The sequence below is a fragment of the Somniosus microcephalus genome, chromosome 14 (genome assembly GCF_052327205.1).
Source record: "Somniosus microcephalus isolate GS21.2 chromosome 14, FLI_Smic_1.0, whole genome shotgun sequence".
In the NCBI taxonomy this organism is placed as follows: domain Eukaryota; kingdom Metazoa; phylum Chordata; class Chondrichthyes; order Squaliformes; family Somniosidae; genus Somniosus; species Somniosus microcephalus.
The window spans coordinates 134,041,773-134,060,607 of record NC_141000.1 but is presented as its reverse complement, the minus strand read 5'-3'; the positions used below and the strand labels follow the sequence as shown (position 1 = coordinate 134,060,607).

At 49.9% G+C, this 18,835-nt stretch overlaps 1 protein-coding gene across 2 annotated transcripts in view; it reads right to left on the bottom strand.

Moving 5' to 3' along the window:
- Window positions 1-1,991: 1,991 nt before the first annotated feature.
- Window positions 1,992-18,835, bottom strand: part of pde9aa (phosphodiesterase 9aa) — a 96,309-nt gene continuing 79,465 nt past the window's right edge. For both annotated transcript variants that reach the window (XM_086007339.1, XM_086007340.1), the window contains exons 15-18: window positions 6,859-6,963; window positions 6,325-6,453; window positions 4,311-4,406; window positions 1,992-3,936 (exon numbers count right to left, since the gene is read on the bottom strand). In XM_086007339.1, the coding sequence (XP_085863465.1) occupies window positions 3,889-3,936; window positions 4,311-4,406; window positions 6,325-6,453; window positions 6,859-6,963 (378 nt within the window). In that variant the 3' untranslated portion in view covers window positions 1,992-3,888. The remainder of the gene's footprint in view (window positions 3,937-4,310; window positions 4,407-6,324; window positions 6,454-6,858; window positions 6,964-18,835) is intronic.

Genomic DNA, 18,835 nt, shown 5'->3' with positions numbered 1-18,835 from the left:
CTTATTTAAATGAAGGGACATCCTTGTGGTGGGGTCAGCACTGGAATTTGAGTGTGTGTGAGAATGAGAGAGTGTGTTTGTGTGAGAGAGAGAGAGAGAGCGAGTGAGCCTGACACCTGTTCTCACTTTAACTGGTGTTTCAATTCTAAATATATTATAATTTTTAGAATGTGTATTAAGCTGATAGACAGGATTTAAAAAAAATCAAATAAGTTGAATTTTGAAAGCAAACAGAAAACCTCTAATTATCACCTGATTAGCATCTTGGTTTTGTCGACATTTAGAAAATATAAACATTTTAGTTATTAAAAGCCATCAGGCTCAGGGAAAGAGAGAGATACAGAGTGTCTTTCCTCCTCTTAATTTGATGTATTTTCCCCCCCACATAAAAATAAATTAATAAATAACAAATGGTTGAGTTTTGAAAGGCTAATTATCACCTGGGTTATGGTATTCGAGGGATGGGTGTTGACAATTCTTATATTATTTAGTAGACAACAAAATATAGAGAGAAATCATTGTAAGCAATTTAAAAAATAATTTTTTTTAAATGATAATATATAAAATAATTTAAAAGCTGAACAAATGAAATTTAGCTGTTACTAAAGTTAGAATCTTCATTTCAGCATCAATTAAAGTTTAAATCATTTGATCAACAATCGAGACAAACTTAATAAACTTAATAAAGAAAGGGAAGATACATTATGAAAGTAAATTAGCAAAAAATATAAAGACAGATAGTAAGAGTTTTTATAGTTATATAAAAAGAAAAAGGGTGGCTAAAGTAAATGTTGGTTCCTTAGAGGATGAGACCGGGAAATTAATGGTGGGAAATATGGAGATGGCAAAAACACTGAATGAATATTTTACATCAGTCTTTACAGTAGAGGACACCAAGAATATCCCAACACTTGACAAGCAGGGGGCTATAGGGGGGGAGGAGCTAAATACGATTAAAATCACTAAGGAAGTAGTACTTGGTAAAATAATGGGACTCAAGGCGGATAAATCACCTGGACCTGATGGCTTACATCCCAGGGTTTTGAGGGAAGTGGCGGTAGGGATTGTGGATGCATTGGTAATAATCTTCCAAAACTCCCTGGACTCAGCAAAGGTCCCGGCAGACTGGAAAACTGCTAATGTAACACCCTTATTTAAAAAGGGCAGTAGACAGAAGGCTGGAAACTATAGACCGGTTAGCCTAACATCTGTGGTAGGTAAAATTTTGGAGTCCATTATTAAGGAGACAGTAACAGGACATTTGGATAATCATAATTTAATAAGACAAAGTCAGCATGGTTTTATGAAGGGGAAGTCATGTTTGACAAATTTGCTGGAGTTCTTTGAGGAAGTAACATATAGGGTGGATAAAGGTGAACCAGTGGACGTAGTGTATTTAGACTTCCAAAAGGCATTTGACAAGGTGCCACACAAAAGATTATTGCTTAAGATAAAAAATCACGGGATTGGGGGTAATATTCTGGCATGGATAGAGGATTGGCTATCTAACAGAAGGCAGAGAGTTGGGATAAATGGTTCATATTCAGACTGGCAATCAGTAACCAGTGGTGTTCCGCAGGGGTCAGTGCTGGGTCCCCAACTCTTTACAATCTATATTAACGATTTGGAGGAGGGGACCGAGTGTAACACGTCAAAGTTTGCAGATGATACTAAGATGGGAGGGAAAGTAGTGAGTGAGGAGGACATAAAAAACCTGCAAGGGGACATAGACAGGCTAAGTAAGTGGGCAGAGATTTGGCAGATGGAATACAATACTGGAAAGTGTGAGGTTATGCACTTTGGCAGGAAAAATCGTAGAGCAAGTTATTATCTTAATGGCAAGAAACTTGAAAGTACTGAAGTACAAAGGGATCTGGGGGTCCTGGTGCACGAAACTCAAAAGGTTAGTATGCAGGTGCAGCAAGTGATTAAGAAGGCCAATGGAATGTTGGCTTTCATTGCTAGGGGGATAGAATATAAAAATAGGGAGGTATTGCTTCAGTTGTACAAGGTATTGGTGAGACCGCACCTGGAATACTGCATACAGTTTTGGTGTCCATACTTAAGAAAGGACATACTTGCTCTCGAGTCAGTACAAAGAAGGTTCACTCGATTAATCCCGGGGATGAGGGGATGGACATATGAGGAGAGGTTGAGTAGATTGGGACTCTACTCATTGGAGTTCAGAAGAATGAGAGGCGATCTTATTGAAACATATAAGATTATGAAGGGGTTGGATCGGGTGGATGCAGGGAGGATGTTCCAGATGATGGGTGAAACTAGAACTAGGGGGCATAGTCTTAGAATAAGGGGCTGCTCTTTCAAAACTGAGATGAGGAGGAACTACTTCACTCAGAGGGTGGTAGGTCCATGGAATATGCTGCCCCAAAAAGCTGTCGAAGCTACATCATTACATAAATTTAAAACAGAAATAGACAGTTTCCTAGTAGAAAAGGGAATTAAGGGTTACGGGGAGCGGGCAGGAATTTGGACATGAGTCTAGGTTCGGATAGGTCATGGCCCTGTGGGTAGCGGAGCGGGCCCAGGGGCCGTGTAGCCTGATCCTGCTCCTGTTTTCGTGTGTCTAATGCTGTTAGATTCAGGAGATTGTCCTGTCATAGTGGATTGGCGGTTAGGATCAGATCAGCCATGATCTTATTGAATGGCGGAGCAGGCTCGAGGGGCCAATTGGCCTACTCCTGCTCCTATTTCTTATGTTTATGTTCTATATAAAATATATTTCCATTTTCACAGCCTTTCCTGCAACTGATTGATCTGTGTTATAGCCAGGAGCTTTACAGTATGAGTACAGGCCCTGGAGCATGATGAGAGACCCAGAAACAGGCCCTGGGGCCCAGAGAGGCCCGAAAACAGGCCCAGTGAGTAAAGGGCCAGAAACAGGCCCTGTGGCACAGAAATAGGCCGTGGTACCCAGAGAGGCCTGAAAACAGGCTCAGTGAGTAAAGGCCCAGAAACAGGCCCAGTGAGAGGCCCTGAAATAGGCTCTGAGGCCCAGTGAGAGGCCCTGAAATCTGGTGAGAAGCCAAAATGCTTTTTAAAAAAATATAAACATAAATAAATGTAAGAAATGTAAATGTTAAACACAGACACCAGAAATCTTACAAAACAAACCATGTCAAAAGTAAAATGTTCCGATGGGAAGCTGTGAGAGACCAACAATAACAACAAATAAATGAGGATCGGTCGATTGTCTTTGCTCCGTTAGCCATTCTCGGCACTGCGACCTCCTTATTCAGGATCCACATCGAACGTCACCAGCAAAGGTTCCAAAAATCGTAAACATTCAGTAACTTTGATATCACGTGTAGAAAAATAGCAGAATAATGAGGAGCAGCATCAGGGGAAGTGACAGTTCACTACCGTCACACGGCTCCTCGCACGGCCGCCAGACTCATTGCTGGGGAAACGCTCCATTCCCCCGCCGGGGTTCCCGCAGGTCACTTGATACATTCAGAGCAGCAACTTACAGCAAAATGGCTGCGGACTAAGAGGCCGCCTTCCTCCACATCGAATCCTTTAATGAAGAAAGATTCTTCTCTGTGAATTTACAGAATGTCCTGCGCTTTATAGACAACACAATGGACGGACCCCGCAAGCTCATTCCAGGAGCGATGAGCCCCACAAAACATAAACAGAGGGAAAGGTCACCTGAACCGCAACACTTCCCACTCCTCTCAAACCGATTCTGCCCGTCTGGGGTTGATCACAGTAGGTTTGACAATTAATTACCCTCAGGAAGCCCTCCTGTACCTGAACTGTCAAACCGCAGTGGTAGAATGAACTAGAACATTCTGTCGCTGAAATCCCCGAGCAGTGGTTAAATGGTCCCAGATTCCCAGAGTTCACCTGCTCACCTCAAACACAATTTCACTTATTTTTGCTGCCAAGGGTTAAAGATTCGTTCTTCTTTTGTACCTAGAAATTTAAAAAAATTCAAGAGGTGTAAAATCCCACGGGATTGAGCGGGACTGTGGCAGCCCATCATTGGCTGATCAGGGGATGCTGCACAGTCAGTCAGTTCAACACAAGACAATCTTCAGATTACTGAGAAACGTGAATCTAAAAAACATGGCACATAAAATGGGTAAAACTCAATAGCCCTGACAGTGCAGTGACCCGGGTAATCCTCGGACCTGGGCAACAACAGGATACCTGTGTGTCAGGTGAGTGTGTACAGTTTTCCTACATTACAGCAGTGACTATACTTCAAAAGTACTTAATTGGCTGTACAGCACTGAGGTAAAAGGCACTATAGAAATGCAAGTCTTTCTTTTCTACACGTGTGTTACCTCATTCATAGCGTCATCGATTTGCTTTAACTCCTCATATCTGTCGTGCGAATCTCGCAGCGGCTGCACCATCGTTTCTTCAATCTGAGGAAAGAGCTGAGCACAGAGAGCGGATTATCAACATTTACATTTACAGGCAGTGAGTTCCAGACCCCCACCACCCTCTGGGTGAAAAAATTCTCTTCAAATCCCCTCTAAACTTCCGACCAATTACTTTAAATCTATGCCCCCTGGTTATTGACCTCTCTGCTAGGGGAAATAGGTCCTTCCTATCCACTCTAGGCCCCTCATAATTTTATACACCTCAATTAAATCTCCCCTCAGCCTTCTCTGTTCCAAAGAAAACAACCCCAGCCTATCCAATCTTTCCGCAAAGCTAAAATTTTCAAGTCCCGGCAACATCCTCGTAAATCTCCTCTGTACCCTCTCTAGTGTAATCACATCCTTCCTGTAATGTGGTGACCAGAACTGCACGCAGTACTCTAGCTGCAGCCTAACTAGTGTTTTATACAGTTCAAGTATAACCTCCCTGCTCTTACATTCTATGCCTCGGCTAATAAAGGCAAGTATTCCGTATGCCTTCTTAACCGCCTTATCCACCTGTCCTGCTACCTTCAGGGATCTTTGGACATGCACTCCAAGGTTCCTCTGTTGCTCTACACTTCAGTGTCCTACCATTTATTGTGTATTCCCTTGCTTTGTGAGATCTCCCCAAATGCATTACCTCACACTTCTCCAGATTGAATTTCATTTGCCACTGTTCTGCCCACCTGACCAGTCCATTGATATCTTCCTGCAGTCTACAGCTTTCTTCCTCACTATCAACCACACGGCCAATTTTGCATCATCTGCAAACTTCTTAATCATACCCCCTACATTCAAGTCTAGATCATTGATATATACCACAAAAAGTAAGGGACCTAGTACCCTTTGCTTCCTGCCTCTGAGCCAATTTTGGATCCAACTTGTCACTTTCCCTTGGATCCCATGGGCTTTTAACTTCATGGCCAGTCTGCCATGTGGGACCTTATCAAAAGCCTTGCTAAAATCCATATAGACTACATCAAACGCACTACCCTCATCGACCCTCCTTGTTACCTCCTCAAAAAATGCTATCAAGTTAGTCAGACATGACCGCCTCTTAACAAATCCATGCTGACTGTCCTTGATTAATCTGTGCCTTTCTAAATGAAGATTTATCCTGTCCCTCAGAATTTTTTCCAATAATTTTCCCACCACCGAGCTTAGGCTGACTGGCCTGTAATTACTCGGTCTATCCCTTTCTCCCTTTTTAAACAATGGTACCACGTTAGCAGTCCTCCAGTACCACACCTGTAGCCAGAGAGGATTGGAAAATGATGGTCAGAGCCTCTGCTGTTTCCTCTTTTGCTTCTCTTAACAGCCTGGGATACATTTCATCCGGGCCTGGGGATTTATCCACTTTCAAAGCTGCTAAGCCCCTTAATACTTCCTCTCTCACTATGTTTATCTCATCTAATATTTCACACTCCTCCTCCTTAACTACAATGTCTGCACGTTCCTCTCTTTTGTGAAGACAGAGGCAAAGTATTCATTAAGAACCATACCAACGTCTTCCGCCTCCACACACAGGTTACCTTTATGGTCCCTAATAGACCCTACTCTTTCTTTAGTTATCCTCTCGCTCTTAATGTATTTATAAAACATCTTTGGGTTTTCCTTGATTTTACTTGCCAATATTTTTTCATGCTCTCTCTTTGCATAATTCAGAAAAGAAAAAGAGAAGGAAATTGATTGATGGCGTGTCACCAATGGGGAGCACAAATCGTCAATTCAGGGCTGCACTGTTCAACCTGGGTGTCCGACGGTGAAAGTCCACACGGGATCGTGGGCTTGCTCATTACCCATAGCGTAATCATGGCATCAAGAATTCAGCGCCGCGTGTGTATTATCTGTGTAAGTGTGTAAGTGTGAGTGTGTAAGTAAGTGTGAGTGTGTACACGAACCAGAGCATTTCACCACTTCTGTCACTCACTTTCATCACCGACTCGAACATGGGGATGAGGACAAACTTGATGAATCCGATCTGAGCCGTGGCTTTTGTCACCTTGTCTCGGTCCATGAACGGGGCGACTGGCAGACCCTCCGACTTCTCCCGGTCACTCTGAAACAATAAACCAAAGGACTGGCATACGGGGCAGGGGATACGGGGCGGGGTGGGGGGTGCAGGGCAGGGGGTGCGGGGCAGGGGGTGGGGGGTAGGAGGTGGGGGGTACGGGGCGGGGGTAGGAGGTGGGTACGGGACGGGGGGTATGAGGTGGGGGGTGCGGGGCGGGTGGTAGGAGGTGGGGGTGCGGGGCGGGGGGTCGGGGGTGGGAGTGCGGGGCGGGGGGTAGGAGGTGCGGGGCATGAGGTGGGGGGTGCGGGGCGGGGGGTAGGAGGTGGGGGGTGCGGGGCGGGGGGTAGGAGGTGGGGGGTGCGGGGCGGGGGGTAGGAGGTGGGGGGTGCGGGGCGGGGGGTAGGAGGTGGGGGTGCGGGGCGGGGGGGTGCGTGGGTTCGGGGTCTTTACCTGCATGAAGTATTCTTGAAGTAAACAGTCCACCCAGGGTTCTGCCACCTCCATCGGTCTCACCTCGTTCGAGATGTCGCAGCATTTTATCAAAACCATCTTCAGCTGCAGAGACAGAGCAGGAAGAGTTCAACGCCCCATTCCCACTCAGACCTCACTGTCTGCGGCCTCTTGCATTGTTCCACGGAAGCTCAGCGTAAGCTCGAGGAACAGCACCTCATCTTCCGATCAGGCACTTTACAGCCCTCTGGGCTCAACATAGAGTTCAACAATTTCAGATCATAACCTCGGCCCCTATCACATATATATATATACGATAGCAAAATACTGCAGATGTTGGAAATCCGAAATAACAACAGAAAATGCTGGAAAAACTCAGCAAGTCAGGCAACATCCGTGGAGAGAAATTTGAGTTGACGTTTCGGGTTTGACCCTTCTTCAAAACTGGAGAGAAAAGGAACTAGATCGAAGGCAGGGCTGCGATCGGACCGCTCTCTCCGAGACACCCTAGTCCACTCCTCTATCACCCCAAACAGCCCTTCCCCTTCGCCTGGCACCTTCCCGTGCAAGCGGAGGAGATGTAACACCTGCCCCTATACCTCCCCCCTCCCCACTGTCCAGGGCCCCAAACACCCCTTCCAGGTGAAACAGCGATTTACTTGTACTTCTCGCAATCTAGTATACTGTATTCGCTGCTCACGATGCGGTCTCCTCTACATTGGGGAGACCAAACGCAGATTGGGTGACCGCTTTGCGGAACACCTCCGTTCAGTCCGTAAGGGTGACCCCGAGCTTCCGGTCGCCTGTCATTTCAATTCACCGCTCCATTCCCACTCGGACCTCACCGTCCTTGGCCTCTTGTACTGTTCCACGGAAGCTCAACGTAAACTCGAGGAACAGCACCTCATCTTCCGATTAGGCAGTCTGCAGCCTTCCGGCCTCAATATCGAGTTCAACAATTTCAGATCATAACCTCGGCCCCTATTTCATTTTCACTTATATTTTTCCACTCCTTTCCTTTCCCCCCCCCCCCCTTTCCTTTTGTTTCTCTCTCACACCTGGCAGCTATCTTTTGCCCTGCCAGTACACTTTACACCTAATCACAGCCTATTACCATCTCGTCTAGCTTCTAATCTCTTTTACTTCTTTTGGTTCTTTAATTCTTTTGTCCGATCGCAGCCCTGCCTTCGATCTAGTTCCTTTTCTCTCCAGTTTTGAAGAAGGGTCAAACCCGAAACGTCAACTCAAATTTCTCTCCACGGATGTTGCCTGACTTGCTGAGTTTTTCCAGCATTTTCTGTTGTTATTACATATATATATATATTTTTTCTTCCCTCCCACATGGCAGCTGCCCTTCATTCTGCCAGCGCAATTCACACCTCATCTAGAGCCATCCTTTGTTCCTTAACCTGTCCCATTACCACCTCCTCTCGCCTTGAATATCTCTCAATGTCTCTTAATCTCTCCTGCTTTCTATCCCATCACTGACCTTCCCTTTTGTTCTGTCATCCACTCCCCCTTTTCCCAGCCCCTAACTTGCTTTAAAATCTATTCCTTTTCCTGTTGGTTTCCAATTCTGACGAAGGGTCATTGACCTGAAACGTTAACTCTGTTTCTCTCTCCACAGATGCTGCCTGGCCTGCTGAGTTTTTCCAGCGTTTTCTGTTGTTATTTCGGATTTCCAGCATCCGCAGTATTTTGCTATGCTATGAGAGTTCACACAGGCTCAGTGACTCCGCCTACACGGGGGGCGGGCTCAGTGACTCCGCCTACATGGGGGGCGGGCTCAGTGACTCCGCCTACACGGGGGGGCGGGCTCAGTGACTCCGCCTACATGGGGGGCGGGCTCAGTGACTCCGCCTACACGGGGGGTGGGCTCAGTGACTCCGCCTACACGGGGGGCGGGCTCAGTGACTCCGCCTACATGGGGGGCGGGCTCAGTGACTCCGCCTACAAGGGGGGGGCTCAGTGACGCCGCCTACACGGGGGGGCGGGCTCAGTGACTCCGCCTACACGGGGGGGTGGGCTCAGTGACTCCGCCTACACGGGGGGGCGGGCTCAGTGACTCCGCCTACATGGGGGGTGGGCTCAGTGACTCCGCCTACATGGGGGGCAGGCTCAGTGACTCCGCCTACATGGGGGGGCGCTCAGTGACTCCGCCTACACGGGGAGGCAGGCTCAGTGACTCCGCCTACACGGGGGGCGGGCTCACTGACTCCGCCTACATGGGGGGCGGGCTCAGTGACTCCGCCTACACGGGGGGAGGGCTCAGTGACTCCGCCTACATGGGGGGGCGGGCTCAGTGACTCTGCCTACACGGGGGGGTGGGCTCAGTGACTCCGCCTACACGGGGGGTGGGCTCATTGACTCCGCCTACACGGGGGGGGCTCAGTGACTCCGCCTACATGGGGGCAGGCTCAGTGACTCCGCCTACACGGGGGGAGGGCTCAGTGACTCCGCCTACACAGGGGGCGGGCTCAGTGACTCCGCCTACACGGGGCGGGCTCAGTGACTCCGCCTACATGGGGGGTGGGCTCAGTGACTCCACCTACATGGGGGGCGGGCTCAGTGACTCCGCCTACACGGGGGGGCGGGCTCACTGACTCCGCCTACACGGGGGGGTGGGCGGGCTCACTGACTCCGCCTACACGGGGGGTGGGCTCAGTGACTCCGCCTACACGGGGGGGGCGCTCAGTGACTCCGCCTACACGGGGGCGGGCTCAGTGACTCCGCCTACACGGGGGGCGGGCTCAGTGACTCTGCCTACACAGGGGGGCGGGCTCAGTGACTCCGCCTACACGGGGGCGGGCTCAGTGACTCCGCCTACATGGGGGGGTGGGCTCAGTGACTCCGCCTACACGGGGGGAGGGCTCAGTGAATCCGCCTACACGGGGGGCGGGCTCAGTAACTCCGCCTACACGGGGGAGGGCTCAGTGACTCCGCCTACACGGGGGGCGGGCTCAGTGACTCCGCCTACACGGGGGGCGGGCTCAGTGACTCCGCCTACACGGGGGGAGGGCTCAGTGACTCCGCCTACATGGGGGGCGGGCTCAGTGACTCCACCTACACCGGGGGGTGGGCTCAGTGACTCCGCCTACATGGGGGGGCGGGCTCAGTGACTCCGCCTACATGGGGGGCGGGCTCAGTGACTCCGCCTACACGGGGGGTGGGCTCAGTGACTCCGCCTACACGGGGGCGGGCTCAGTGACTCCGCCTACATGGGGGGAGGGCTCAGTGACTCCGCCTACACGGGGGGAGGGCTCAGTGACTCCGCCTACACGGGGGGCGGGCTCAGTGACTCCGCCTACACGGGGGGCGGGCTCAGTGACTCCGCCTACACGGGGGGCGGGCTCAGTGACTCCGCCTACACGGGGGGCGGGCTCAGTGACTCCGCCTACACGGGGGGGCGGGCTCAGTGACTCCGCCTACACGGGGGGCGGGCTCAGTGACTCCGCCTACACGGGGGGGGGCTCAGTGACTCCGCCTACACGGGGGGCGGGCTCAGTGACTCCGCCTACACGGGGGGGCGGGCTCAGTGACTCCGCCTACACGGGGGCGGGCTCAGTGACTCCGCCTACACGGGGGCGGGCTCAGTGACTCCGCCTACACGGGGGGGTGGGCTCAGTGACTCCGCCTACACGGCGGGGGCTCAGTGACTCCGCCTACACGGGGGCGGGCTCAGTGACTCCGCCTACACGGGGGCGGGCTCAGTGACTCCGCCTACACGGGGGGGGTGGGCTCAGTGACTCCGCCTACACGGCGGGGGCTCAGTGACTCCGCCTACACGGGGTTGGGCTCAGTGACTACACCTACACGGGGGGCGGGCTCACTGACTCCGCCTACACGGGGGGGGCTCAGTGACTCCACCTACACGGGGGGGTGGGCTCAGTGACTCCGCCTACACGGGGGCGGGCTCAGTGACTCCGCCTACACGGGGGGAGGGCTCAGTGACTCCGCCTACACGGGGGGCGGGCTCAGTGACTCCGCCTACACGGGGGGCGGGCTCTGTGACTCCGCCTACATGGGGGGAGGGCTCAGTGACTCCGCATACACCGGGTGGGCTCAGTGACTCTGCCTACACGGGGGGGGGCTCAGTGACTCCGCCTACACGGGGGGGCAGGCTCAGTGACTCCGCCTACACGGGGGGGGCGGGCTCAGTGACTCCGCCTACATCGGACCTGGGAGTGAGCAGTGAGGCGAGGCGGAGCTTATAACCGGCAGCGACCCGAGGCCCGAATACAGCATCGGACCTGGGAGTGAGCAGTGAGGCGAGGCGAGGCGGACCAACTCAACAGCAGAGGAGAGAGGTAAAAAATAATCCAAGAGTGACGTCACCAGGAAGCAGGTAAGTGATTGGTTGGATTGGTTGGTGAGTATTTCTTTCTTCTTTTCATTACAAGCTTAAATTCTGCGTTTTTTTTCTAGGGTCTCTGTGCTGTAGTGGAGACAGTTGGTAAACCATTTAACTGGTGTAATTAGAGGGATTGATTTAATTTAAATCCAATTAATTAAAGGGGATACTAGCATCTATAATCGGGCAGAGGGTGTCCATAACTAACAATAAAAAATTTAATTAATTACATAGAATGGAGCAGGTGATGTGTTACTGTTGCGAGATGTGGGAGCCGGTAGACCCCATTGAGGCTAACGGTGATTACATCTGTGACAAGTGTCTGCTGCTACAGGATCTCCAGCTCAGTGTTGATGACCTGGAGTCTGAGCTTCAGACACTGCGACACATCAGGGAGGGGCAGAAGTACCTGGACTCTGTGTATCAGGAGGTGGTCACACCTACGAAGTTAACTAATTCAGCTGTAGCCCATGGCCAGGGTCAGGACGGTGTGACTACGAGTGAGGCAGGTACGGGGATCCAGGAGGTAGTGTTGGAGGAGCCGCAGCCCTTGCTCTTGTCCAACAGGTTCGAGGTTCTTACTCCCTGTGTGGACGGGAGCAGGGACTGCAGGGAGGATGAGCAACCTGGCCACAGCACCGTGGAGCGGGGGGCCATTCAAGAGGGGGAGTAAATAGAAATGTTGTAGTGGTAGGGGATAGTATTATTAGAGGGATAGATAGAGTTCTCTGCAGCCAAGAGCGAGAGTCCCGTAGGCTGTGTTGCCTACCCGGTGCCAGGGTTAAGGACATCTCCTCTGGGCTGGAAAGAAACTTGCAGTGGGAGGGGGTGGATCCAGTCGTCGTGGTCCATGTTGGTACAAACGACATAGATAGGACTAGGAAGCCGGTTCTGTTAAAGGAGTATGAGCAGCTAGGGGCCAAATTAAAAAACAGAACCTCAAGGGTAATAATCTCTGGATTATTACCTGAGCCACGAGCGAATTTGGCTAGGACAAATAAAATAAGAGAGTTAAATGCGTGGCTCAAAGACTGGTGTGGGAGAAATGGGTTTTGCTTCCTGGGACACTGGCACCAGTACTGGGGCAGGAGGGAGCTGTTCCGTTGGGACGGGCTTCACTTGGCCAGTGCTGGGACTAGAGTCCTGGCGGATCATATAACTAGGGCTGTAGAGAGGGCTTTAAACTAACTAGTGGGGGGGAGGTTCCTAGAGAACAAATAATAAAAATGACAACAGAGAAGGTCATAGACTTAGGTAGCAGTGGGGAAATTAAAAACTAGAGCGTGGCAGGAAGGGGCAGAAGGTATGGAGTAAAAGGTAAAGTAATAAAAAGGGCAAAAGCAGGAACTAAGTGTCACAAAACACATTTGAAAGTTCTCTATCTGAATGCACGTAGCATTCGTAACAAAATAGACAAGTTAATGGCACAAATAGCTACATATGGGTATGATCTTGTGGCCATTACAGAAACATGGCTGCAGGGTGACAATGCCTGGGAATTAAACATACCAGATTATTTAACAATCAGGAAGGACAGGCAGGAAGGAAGGGGAGGTGGGGTGGCTATGTTAATAAAGGAAGGAATCACTGTAATACAGAGAAATGATATTGGGTCAAAAGATCAGGATAATGAAACAGTTTGGGTGGAGATAAGGAATAATAAGGGGAAAAAAACACTAGTGGGCGTAGTCTATAGGCCTCCGAACAGTCGCAACTCGGTTGGACGGAGTATCAATCAGGAAATAGTTGAGGCTTGTAATAAGGGAACATCTATAATTATGGGGGATTTTAACTATCATATTAATTGGACAAATCAAATTGGGCAGGGCTGCCTTGAGGATGAGTTCATTGAGTGTATTAGGGATGGGTTTCTTGAGCAGTATGTAACTGAACCGACCAGGGGGCAAGCAACCTTAGATCTGGTCCTGTGTAACGAGACAGGATTAATTAAAAATGTCCTTGTAAAGGATCCCCTTGGAATGAGTGACCATAACATGGTTGAATTCCATATTCAATTAGAGGGTGAGGAGGTTGTATCTCAAACAAGCGCGCTAAGCTTGAATAAAGGAGACTATGAAGGTATGAGAGCGGAATTGAGTAGAGTGGATTGGGAAAATAGATTAAAGGGTAAGACGATACATGATCAGTGGTGTACATTTAAGGAGTTATTTTACAACTTCCAAAAAAAGTATATTCCACTGAGAAAAAAAGGGTGTAAAAGAAAAGACAGCCATCCGTGGCTAAGTAAAGAAATTAAGGACAGTATTTGACTAAAAACAAGGGCATATAAGGTAGCCAAATCTAGTGGGAGGATAGAGGATTGGGAAAACTTTAAAAGACAGCAAAAAATAACAAAAAGATTGATTAAGAAAGGGAAGATAGATTATGAAAGTAAATTAGCAAAAAATATAAAAACAGATAGTAAGAGTTTTTATAGTTATATAAAAAGAAAAAGGGTGGCTAAAGTAAATGTCGGTCCCTTAGAGGATGAGACCGGGAAATTAATGGTGGGAAATATGGAGATGGCAAAAACACTGAATGAATATTTTGTATCAGCCTTTACAGTAGAGGACACCAAGAATATCCCAACACTGGACAAGCAGGGGGCTATAGGGGGGGAGGAGATAAACACGATCAAAATCACTAAGGAAGTGGTACTCGGTAAAATAATGGGACTCAAGGCGGATAAATCACCTGGACCTGATGGCTTACATCCTAGGGACTTGAGGGAAGTGGCGGTAGGGATTGTGGATGCATTGGTAATAATCTTCCAAAACTCCCTGGACTCAGCAAAGGTCCCGGCAGACTGGAAAACTGCTAATGTAACACCCTTATTTAAAAAGGGCAGTAGACAGAAGGCTGGAAACTATAGACCGGTTAGCCTAACATCTGTGGTAGGTAAAATTTTGGAGTCCATTATTAAGGAGACAGTAACAGGACATTTGGATAATCATAATTTAATAAGACAAAGTCAGCATGGTTTTATGAAGGGGAAGTCATGTTTGACAAATTTGCTGGAGTTCTTTGAGGAAGTAACATATAGGGTGGATAAAGGTGAACCAGTGGACGTAGTGTATTTAGACTTCCAAAAGGCATTTGACAAGGTGCCACACAAAAGATTATTGCTTAAGGTAAAAAATCACAGGATTGGGGGTAATATTCTGGCATGGATAGAGGATTGGCTATCTAACAGAAGGCAGAGAGTTGGGATAAATGGTTCATTCTCAGACTGGCAATCAGTAACCAGTGGTGTTCCGCAGGGGTCAGTGCTGGGTCCCCAACTCTTTACAATCTATATTAACGATTTGGAGGAGGGGACCGAGTGTAACATATCAAAGTTTGCAGATGATACTAAGATGGAGGGAAAGTAGTGAGTGAGGAGGACATAAAAAACCTGCAAGGGGACATGGACAGGCTAAGTAAGTGGGCAGAGATTTGGCAGATGGAATACAATACTGGAAAGTGTGAGGTTATGCACTTCGGCAGGAAAAATCGTAGAGCAAGTTATTATCTTAATGGCAAGAAACTGGAAAGTACTGAAGTACAAAGGGATCTGGGGGTCCTGGTGCACGAAACTCAAAAGGTTAGTATGCAGGTGCAGCAAATGATTAAGAAGGCCAATGGAATGTTGGCTTTCATTGCTAGGGGGATAGAATATAAAAATAGGGAGGTATTGCTTCAGTTGTACAAGGTATTGGTGAGACCGCACCTGGAATACTGCATACAGTTTTGGTGTCCATACTTAAGAAAAGACATACTTGCTCTCGAGTCAGTACAAAGAAGGTTCACTCGGTTAATCCCGGGGATGAGGGGATGGACATATGAGGAGAGGTTGAGTAGATTGGGACTCTACTCATTGGAGTTCAGAAGAATGAGAGGCGATCTTATTGAAACATATAAGATTGTGAAGGGGTTGGATCGGGTGGATGCAGGGAGGATGTTCCAGATGATGGGTGAAACTAGAACTAGGGGGCATAGTCTTAGAATAAGGGGCTGCTCTTTCAAAACTGAGATGAGGAGGAACTACTTCACTCAGAGGGTGGTAGGTCCATGGAATATGCTGCCCCAAAAAGCTGTCGAAGCTACATCATTACATAAATTTAAAACAGAAATAGACAGTTTCCTAGAAGAAAAGGGAATTAAGGGTTACGGGGAGCGGGCAGGAATTTGGACATGAGTCTAGGTTCGGATCGGTCATGGCCCTGTGGGTAGCGGAGCGGGCCCAGGGGCCGTGTAGCCTGAGCCTGCTCCTGTTTCGTGTGTCTAATTCTGTTAGATTCAGGAGATGGTTCTGTGATAGTGGATTGGCGGTTAGGATCAGATCAGCCATGATCTAATTGAATGGCGGAGCAGGCTCGAGGGGCCAATTGGCCTACTCCTGCTCCTATTTCTTATGTTCTTATGTTCTTATGGGGGGCGGGCTCAGTGACTCCGCCTACACGGGGGGCGGGCTCAGTGACTCCGCCTACACGGGGGGCGGGCTCAGTGACTCCGCCTACACGGGGGGCATGCTCAGTGACTCCGCCTACACGGGGGCGGGCTCAGTGACTTCGCCTACACGGGGGGCGGGCACAGTGACTCCGCCTACACGGGGGGGGCGGGCTCAGTGACTCCGCCTACATGGGGGGGCGGGCTCATTGACTCCGCCTACACGGGGGTCGGGTTCAGTGACTCCGCCTACACCGGGGGGGCGGGTTCAGTGACTCCGCCTACACGGGGGGAGGTCTCAGTGACTCCACCTACATGGGGGGCGGGCTCAGTGACTCCGCCTACACGGGGGGCGGGCTCAGTGACTCCACCTACACGGGGGGCGGGCTCAGTGACTCCGCCTGCACGGGGGGCGGGCTCAGTGACTCCGCCTACACGGGGGACGGGCTCAGTGACTCCGCCTACATGGGGGGGCTCAGTGACTCCACCTACATGGGGGGGCAGGCTCAGTGACTCCGCCTACACGGGGGGGCGGGCTCAGTGACTCCGCCTACACGGGGGGCGGGCTCAGTGACTCCGCCTACACGGGGGGAGGTCTCAGTGACTCCGCCTACACGGGGGGCGGGCTCAGTGACTCCGCCTACACGGGGGCGGGCTCAGTGACTCCGCCTACATGGGGGGTGGGCTCAGTGACTCCGCCTACACGGGGGTGAGCTCAGTGACTCCGCCTACATGGGGGTGGGCTCAGTGGCTCCGCCTACACGGGGGGAGGGGTCAGTGGCTCCGCCTACACGGGGTGGGCTCAGTGGCTCCGCCTACACGGGGGGAGGGCTCAGTGACTTCGCCTACATGGGGGGCGGGCTCAGTGACTCCGCCTACACCGGGGGGGGGCGGGCTCAGTGATTCCGCCTACACGAGGGCGGGTTGTGACTCCGCCTACATGGGGGGTGGGCTCAGTGGCTCCGCCTACACGGCGGAGCGAGTATTTAAAGAGGCCCCAGAGACCAGGTAAGTTTACTAATCTCCGAACTCAGAGGGAAGGAGAGAAGTAAAAAGTAATCACAGTGTGACGTCACCAGAAAGCAGGTAAGTGATTGGTTGTTGAGTATTTCTCTCTTTTTTAAACTTTAACTCTGTGGTTTATAATTTCTGAGCTCTCTGTGGTGTAGCGGGGACTGTTTGTAAACCAGGGCCCTTAAATATACCATTTAACTGTAGTGTAATTGGTGGGATTGATTTGATTTAATTTAATTGCAATTAATTAAAGGGTAAGTCATGGCAGGACAGCCCGGTGCTGTGGTATGCTCCTCCTGCACTATGTGGAAACTCAGGGACACTTCCTGTGTCCCTGACAACCATGTGTGCAGGAAGTGCGTCCAGCTGCAGCTACTGGCAGACCGCATTGCGGTGCTGGAGCTGCGAGTGGATACATACTGGACCATTCGCGAGGCGGAGGACGTCGTGGATATCACGTTTGATCAGTTGGTCACACCGCAGGCAAAAGTTGGACAGGCAGAAAGGGAATGGGTGACCAACAGATAGAGTACTAGGCACAGGCAGGTAGTGCAGGGGTCCCCTGTGGACATCCCCCTCTCAAACAGAGACACCACTTTGAGTGCTGTTGGGGGGGGTGGCTTATCAGAGGAAGGCAGCAGCAGCCAACTTCCTGGCACCAGGGGTGGCTCTGCTGCACAGGATGGGAGGAAAAAGAGTGGTAGAGCTATAGTAATAGGGGATTCTATTGTAAGGGGAATAGATAGGCGTTTCTGTGGCCGCAAACAAGACTCCAGGATGGTGTGTTGCCTCCCTGGTGCAAGGGTCAAGGATGTCTCAGAGTGTCTGCAGAACATCTTGGAAGGGGAGGGTGAACAGCCAGTTGTCGTGGTGCATATAGGTACCAACGATATCGGTAAAAAACGGGATGAGGTCCTAAAAGCTGAATATAGGGAGTTAGGAGATAAATTAAAAAATAGGACCTCAAAGGTAGCAATCTCAGGATTGCTACCAGTGCCAAGTGATAGTCAGAGTAGAAATAGAAGGATATTTCAGATGAATACGTGGCTAGAGGAATGGTGCAAGGGGGAGGGATTCAAATTCCTGGGACATTGGAACCGGTTCTGGGGGAGGTGGGACCAGTTCAAACCGGACGGTTTGCACCTGGGCAGGGCCGGGACCGATGTCCTAGGGGGAGTGTTTGCTAGTGCTCTGGGGGAGGGTTTAAACTAAAATGGCAGGGGTTTGGGAACCTGAGTAGGGAGACAGAGGAGAGGGAAACAAGGATAAAAGCAAAAGATAGGAAGGAGAAAAACAAAAGTGGCAGTCAGAGAAATCAACGGTTTAAATCAAACATGGCCACAGTAAATAATAATTCTAATAGGTCTAAGAGCGTTAAAAAAACAAGCCTGAAGGCTTTGTGTCTTAATGCGAGGAGCATTCGTAATAAGGTGGATGAATTAGCTGCGCAAATACAGGTAAACGAATATGATTTGAGTGAGATTACGGAAACATGGCTCCAGGGTGGCCAAGGCTGGGAACTCAACATCCAGGGGTATTCAATATTCAGGAAAGATAGGCAAAAAGGAAAGGGAGGTGGGGTAGCATTGCTGGTTAAAGAAGGGATTAACACAATTGTAAGGAAGGATATTAGCTCTGATGATGTGGAATCTGTATGGGTAGAACTGAGAAATACCAAGGGGCAGAAAACATTAGTTGGAGTGGTATATAGACCCCCAAACAGTAATGCGGAGGTTGGGGATGGCATTAAAAGGGAAATGAGAGAAGTGTGCAATAAGGGCACAGCAGTCATCATGGGTGACTTTAATCTACATATAAATTGGGCTAACCAAATTAGTAACAATACTGTGGAGGAGGAATTCCTGGAGTGTTTACAGGATGGTTTCCTGGACCAATATGTCGAGGAACCAACCAGAGATCAGGCCATTTTAGACTGGGTTTTATGTAACGAGAAGCGATTAATTAACAATCTTGTTGTACGAGGCCCCTTGGGTTGGAGCGATCATAATATGATCGAATTCTTCACTAAGATGGAAAATGAAGTAGTTCACTCAGAGACTAGGGTCCTGAATTTAAATAAAGGAAACTACGATGGTCTGAGGTGCGAGTTGGGTAGGATTGATTGGGGAATGTCACTCAAAGGGTTAACGGTGGATAGGCAATGGCAAACATTCAAAGGCCACA